Below are 7469 nucleotides of genomic sequence, written 5' to 3' on the forward strand. Positions count from 1 at the left end.
GAACGGATCTGGGTTTCGTCCCCCTTAAATACACCAATACTTTGTATATCACGTGACTAGTCCCTCCATCCAGACTGGACGGTGCGTTAGGTGTGAACTTGTTGGTCAAGCCAATGATATCATTGGCCGCTAAGTCAGATGACAAAAGTTATGTGCGCTAAAATAACCGACAGAAAGTGGAGGGTGGTGGTGGGGAATTAGAATGTGAGTAACTACTGGGATCGTAGGCCAGGCAAGATGGTGGTAAATAGTATTACCGTCACAGAGTTAACTCCCGCATTTTTAAAAGTATTATATGTGCAGCGATCAGTGGCGTAACTTTTAGTTAAAGAAGGCGCCTATTTCGTGGTCGGCGTGTGTGTTAAACAGTTTTTCAATTAAATTGTCTTTTTACGACGTGACACACATTTTACACGTTTTTTTTTTGCTGACTGAAGTATGATATGAGTGTCACCAGTATAGACCATGTCGTGCTCAGACAAATTCAGAAAAAGGTGTACTTGCCGCTCCCTCTACTCATAAAACATGGATAAGCCACAGGCAATTTTCATAACGAATTCATCTTCTAATTAATCGGGAATGCTGGCGATATCAAGGGAAGAAGAAAATGGGTTACGTGTCAATGCAGATTCTTCTTCTTTCAGCTCAAGGAAAATAGCGCGGCAGTTCTTTTTCAAGAGCTTGAAGATGCCCAGAAATCGCTTCTTTCAATTTTTTAAATTACCTCACAATCAGATCAATCTACCTCCCTGCAGAGTTTCTCAAATTTCAATATATCCAAGATTTATTTTTTCTTTGCCAATTTTACATCTTTGATAAAAATACCCTGAGATTATGTTGATGTTGGAATATATCTGCTAGGCATGATACTCTGTCCAACCACTCTTTAATTCATGCCGACGAATCAACTCCATATCTTTTTTGGTATGTTTCGAATGACTCGTCGCAACTGATGTTTTAGTACGCACAGTACGCATTGTTACTTCTCTATTCCATTTCCAGTAATGTTAGTAAGCGGAATTTCAGATTTCTTCAAAATATTGATGTTTTGTTTCTCATTGCTAAAGTTTAGTATACCAGTTGGCTACCCCCAAGAAAGCCCTTCGCGACCCCCCTGGGAACCAGTGCGTTAGAGGGTCGGTAGACTTTCTTTGGGGGACTCTGCCCCTACCCCCAACCCCCTCCAAGGTTGCGTGAAAGAAACTCTAAATTCGCCTTTTGTAAAGTTTGAGCTAAGGTGCAAGTTTTAGGGCTATAATTATGACTATATTTAGTATTAATGTGCTGTTACTACGTGCCGACTCTGGATAAAAATCAGTGTTTCAAGACATTCTTCGTTTCAGGTTAAATATGAAGTTGAGGTGGTGATTTTAGTTTTAGTTTTGGTTTAGAGAAATGTCAACACTATCACGTTTGCGCCCGTTGTATTTCTACCTCAGCAGGTCATTTTTCTCGTGTTATAAGATTTGACGTTTCCTTTTTATATTAGTCTTATTTTACTATCTCCTTTTGCAAAATTTTACAAAAATTGAAATAAATTAACGCAATTGTTTACTTTACAAATGTTGTGACATTACTTTATTTAAGTTTTATTAGAGACCGCCAATAGCAGCTAGGCATTTTAATATATAGTCATGAACAAATTTAATTGTTAAATTAAACATGTATTTTTTCTTTAAATGAAAAAAAGATAATTGAAATAGAAAAGCATAAAGATACTCTAAAAATATCTATACGTAGGCTTTTATTTTTATAAAATTCTAAAAATTAACGTACACATCACCTGCCGTTTTTCAATAATACGGTTCTATAAACTAATATTTTAGAATATAAAAATTTGTAAGTGTACGGGTTACATCATACAGAAAATTGTTACTTAATATTTAGATAAATTATAAAACCGACTGTTTAGCTAAAATTAGTAAAGATTATGCTATTAGTCTAGACATTTATTAACTTTTTGTTTAACAGATGCTTTCAAAATGTTGGTAAAAAAGTGCATACAATAAGCCCGAAACATTAATACTTATCTACATTTTTGTTTCTAAAAATGAATAACGCTATTCATCATCTTGGACACAAGTAAAAAAAAATAATTGTTCATACTATTTAAATCTAAAATAGCATTATTATATACTCATCAATAACTACAATACCAAGACGCAAGATCGATAAGAAAAATATTTAATTTGTTTTTAAACAAAACAATTAAATTTAAAATAAAATGTATACCAACAAAACATATTGTTCACATAAACTATTATAAATAAACCGTGAGTGATCTCCTCTAAACTTTCGCGATTATTCTTATATTACATTACAGGGGAAGGCAACTCGGGATATAGACATAATTTTTAATCCATTTTTAATTACTGAAACTTTTTAAAACAGAATAGAATCTCGTAGAAAAAAGAATCGCACACTAAGTGAGCGCTAAATAAAAAGTGTATAATAGTGCGGAATATTATTAGTACTTCATAAATTCACAGGCGTTTTTGAGAAATCGGAAAAAGCCTAAATTACTTCTTCCGTTCAACGGAAGTTACTAAAAATGTAACAGAAAGCAGAGAATTAGATCTTTTAGTTACACGTTAAATTTCATTAATCTATCTCAAATAATACTCTAGTTACCGGCTTTTGAAAAATTGAAATTAGAAAACATTTCTGGTTATCGAAAAAAGCTGAAAAGTCGATATAGAACTACAAATTTGATATAGTACTTACATATTAAATTCCATCAAACTACCTGTAATGGTACACAAGTTATCGTGTTCACAGACACACATACACACATACACATACAAACACAGACATACGGACAAGATTAAAAAACTATGTTTTTCCGCATCAGTGAGGTGTAAAACGTCGAGACTTGTAAAATCTCGATTTTCTTTGCACTATTACAATACTTTCTCTATACATTGTATACGAGAAAGTAAAAAGTAAACTGGTCAATTTTTATTTTCATAAAGTATATTTTGTGATTTAATAATTATTTGGAGGTTCTTACTATCCTAAAACATATAATAATAAAACCATGTGTTAGACATATTCATCCATATTTATGCTGAATCTAATAAAAATGCTGAGAGGGGGTAGATTCTTTGTTGAAAATCTAAAATTCGTAAGTAAGTAAGCATATATATATATATATATATATATATATATATATATATATATATATATATATATATATATATATATATATGCATTCATTCATTCATTCATTCACTCACTCACTCACTCACTCACTCACTCACTCACTCACTCACTCACTCACTCACTCACTCACTCACTCACTCACTCACTCACTCACTCACTCACTCACTCACTCACTCACTCACTCACTCACTCACTCACTCACTCACTCACTCACTCACTCACTCACTCACTCACTCACTCACTCACTCACTCACTCACTCACTCACTCACTCACTCACTCACTCACTCACTCACTCACTCACTCACTCACTCACTCACTCACTCACTCACTCACTCACTCACTCACTCACTCACTCACTCACTCACTCACTCACTCACTCACTCACTCACTCACTCACTCACTCACTCACTCACTCACTCACTCACTCACTCACTCACTCACTCACTCACTCACTCACTCACTCACTCACTCACTCACTCACTCACTCACTCACTCACTCACTCACTCACTCACTCACTCACTCACTCACTCACTCACTCACTCACTCACTCACTCACTCACTCACTCACTCACTCACTCACTCACTCACTCACTCACTCACTCACTCACTCACTCACTCACTCACTCACTCACTCACTCACTCACTCACTCACTCACTCACTCACTCACTCACTCACTCACTCACTCACTCATTTCTTTCTTTCTTTCATTCTTTCTTTTATCTTTATTTATTTATGGAGCTCTTTTGTTATTTAGAAAACGTAACAACAACTTTAAAGGGAACTATAGCTACTGAAATAAGTAAACTTGCTGCTAGCAATAAAGAATCAGTATGTCAGGTAAACAATGTTCTTAATGTGTATATACACTAATGTATACTTAACAGCAGTCTTACATATTTTATCCATATATATATATATATATATATATATATATATATATATATATATATATATATATATATACTAAAATTAGTAATATATATACTCCTTTTTTTCAGGTACAAAAAGAACTATTAGGTAAGTCGAACACTTTTATTAGCAAGTATTAAACTATCTTACAGCTTGTGTGTTGGGAGCAAATACAGAATTAGATGAATAATCCCCAACCCCTTCTGCAAAAACTTTTTTTGTTCCCCTTGTATATATATATATATATATATATATATATATATATATATATATATATATATATATATATATATATATATATATATATATATATATAATATATATTTATATGTATGTATATTTTTTAATATATTCACTAAATTTTTAAAAAATTCCTAATTAAGTATTTTAACCAATATCATAGCAAAATATATCCATTTAGTGATAAACCACATTAAAATAACGCATACACTCATTTACGAACAGAAAAAGCATTTTAAAATAAATGTTTAAAACTCATTTTTGGCCCCAGAAATGTGTGAAAAGAAAAATTTTAAATCAAACTTGCTGGAATTATCCTTATTAAAACCTCAACCTGAAACCTAAACACAAACATTAACACAAAAATAAATAAAAACCATAACCACGATTTTATTTAGCATGCTTAGGAAAAAAAGATTTTTTTTCACATAAATATTACCCACCGAAGTCAGCGGTGCACCTTCGTAAACAGAGATCAGCCAGAATAAGTGTATTGTGCTTAATCTTTTATTTATAAGAATAAGAAATGGCAAACTACCCGCTCCACCAATCTAAGCTAATATACTTCGCTATAATTACCATGAAAACTGTAGTTTCCATACACAGTGCTTCTGAGTGAATATTCAATAAATACCATTCTAACGTGTTGTGTATTATGAACTTTCACAATGTATAGGTGTGTAGGCTGGGCGTATCTAGACATGTTTGAGTTGTGACGCTTGTGATGAAGTCGAATCCAGCTGCACTTTTTAACGTATTACATGTTGTGTGTTAACGATGGCTATATTGATCAAACAAAGTTGCAATTCACCTACATTTCATGAAACACACCAATTGTAAAAATAGTGATGTTACTCTCCTTGAACCGTTATTTCCCTACCCCCACCCGTCCCATCCAATTACCACAACGCACTTAAGGAAACGTACCATAGTTTAAAAAAAATTAAAAAGTTCAGTTTGTTTTAGTAAATCCGTATGTCAATAGTGCCTAACCTATAGAAAAAATAAGAAACACTTTACAACTAGCAGCTTTGGTTGCTATGTAAACCACAAAAAAGTGTGAAAATTCACAGCTGTCTAAACATCTATAAATTTGATCTCATGAAAGATAAATAATATTTTATTATAGATTTTCGCTTTTTTTTTCTTTTAATCTATGCAAATCTACATGTTTTTTTTTAAATTTTTAATAAAATGTCTTTTACTTTCTAGTATACGAAGTATAGTAAAAGTATTCTAATTGTGCTATAAAATAGCGGGATTTTTACAAATCTCGACGTTTTACACCTCCCTGAGTCGGAAAAACATTTTTGCAATTTTTGTCCGTATGTGTGTGTGTGTGTGTATGTGAACAAGACAACTTGAGTAGGCCTACCGTTACAGCTAGTTTGATGAAATTTCATATGCAATTATTATATCAAATTTGTAGTTCTGTATCAACTTTTCAGCTATTTCCGATAACCAGAAGTCGAACTTTTTCCTCTTTCAATTTTTCAAAAGCCTAAAACTTGAGTACTGTTTAAGATAGGTAAATAAATATTTATATGTAAGTAAAATATCTAATTCTATGCCTCCTCTCACACTTTGAGCAATTTCCGTAGATCGGAAGTAGTAATTTACGCAATTTCCAATTTCTTAAACACTGAATTTATAGTACCAATAATATTCCGCACTATTATACACATATTGTTTGGGGTTCACTTGATGCGCAATTCTTTTTTCTTCGAGATTCTATTTTATTTAAGTAATTAAAGTAATTTAAGTAATTAAAATGGATTAAACATCATGTCTATATCCCGAGTACCCATCCCCCATTGTGTTATATGAGAATATTCGAGAAAGTTTATGGGAGCTCACTCCAGGTTTATTAATGCAAACTTTTACTTAACACTATGTACAAAAATAAAGGGGTGGTGATATCATTAATATATCTTATGTATCGTAGTAATCTAAATTTACAAAAGTAGTAATTAAATGTTTAAATATATGTGACAAAGGGTTGCAGAGCCTTAATAGTTTGAAAATGTTTAAATATATGTGACAAAGGGTTGCAGAGCCTTAATAGTTTGAATTTTGAGTAAAAATGCAAAGTTAAGAAAAAGTGAAAACAATGGTGGGAAAAGGCACTATGCGTTGTAAAGTTTTAGATGTATTTTTCTATGTTAGCAGAAAATATGTATACAACAGGTAATGAGTTGATAACTTTTAAGTAATACATATCCTATTAGTAGAGTGTTATTATCAGAACAACTATTTAACAAACCAGATTACGTTCTTCTTGAACGACGCTAGTCTCACATTAATACAATGTTTATCACTTCTTACATTGTAACTTACACAAGTTCATTACCTCTTGATAATTAACTACTATACTTTCCTGTGTACATCGCTGGAGGCTAGATACACCCCCACTTCACTCATACGCACTCCTCCCTACCACTTGATAGTGTGTGAAGATCCGATTACTTAAGTTCATTCAACCTTGATAAAATATCCGTGCAGTGTTTCTTCCAGACTTTTTTCTCCGGGGGGGCACTTGAAATCTTCGGGGGGGCGGTAAACTTTCTTCGGGGGGGGGCGGACACTGTTAAAAGTATATATTTTCTATATAAATTATATAAATTTCATTTCGTTCGGGGGGGCGGTAAAAATTTTTCGGGGGGGCTTCGCCCCCCCGAAGAGATGCCTGGAAGAAACTCTGTATCCGTGTAGTTAGCGTAAGGCACTATTTTTTCGTTCACTGCAAAAGTGAATGCTTATCAGCTTTTCCATCTTGTATGCCTATTTACATCCGTTGCTAGGAAATTCTACACAGAGTATTAACACATTGCAGTCCGATATAAAGTCTGATCAAAACGTTCAAAGCCTATGACATAATGATGTAACAAGATTATAATCTGGCAACTGATTGATTGACGAGCAGGAGATGAAGGGGTTGGGCTGTATTACATTCTTGAAACTGACATACATATTAAAACATACATAACATCGTTTAATAGTTTTAGCAATGACAATCACAGTTGAGAATCAACTGTACATTTCTTGACAAAGTTTGAAATATTAACCTAAATGTTATTGCATAAATGTTAAAACAACAAATTAAAACAACAGTAGTATATGCAAATAAAACAAACAAACGAAGATAGGCTATTGTT

The 7469-nt window shown here is 32.9% G+C and overlaps 1 protein-coding gene across 1 annotated transcript in view; it reads left to right on the plus strand.

The window, feature by feature from the left end:
• LOC131944245 (uncharacterized) overlaps positions 1-7469 on the plus strand; it is a 61431-nt gene that overhangs the window by 19056 nt on the left and 34906 nt on the right. Inside the window, exons 8-9 of the mRNA XM_059304784.1 lie at positions 3920-4002; positions 4164-4182. Coding sequence (XP_059160767.1) covers positions 3920-4002; positions 4164-4182 — 102 coding nt within the window. The remainder of the gene's footprint in view (positions 1-3919; positions 4003-4163; positions 4183-7469) is intronic.

The sequence above is a fragment of the Physella acuta genome, unplaced genomic scaffold, assembly GCF_028476545.2.
Source record: "Physella acuta isolate Inbredline_101_S28 unplaced genomic scaffold, ASM2847654v3 ptg000486l, whole genome shotgun sequence".
NCBI lineage: Eukaryota > Metazoa > Mollusca > Gastropoda > Physidae > Physella > Physella acuta.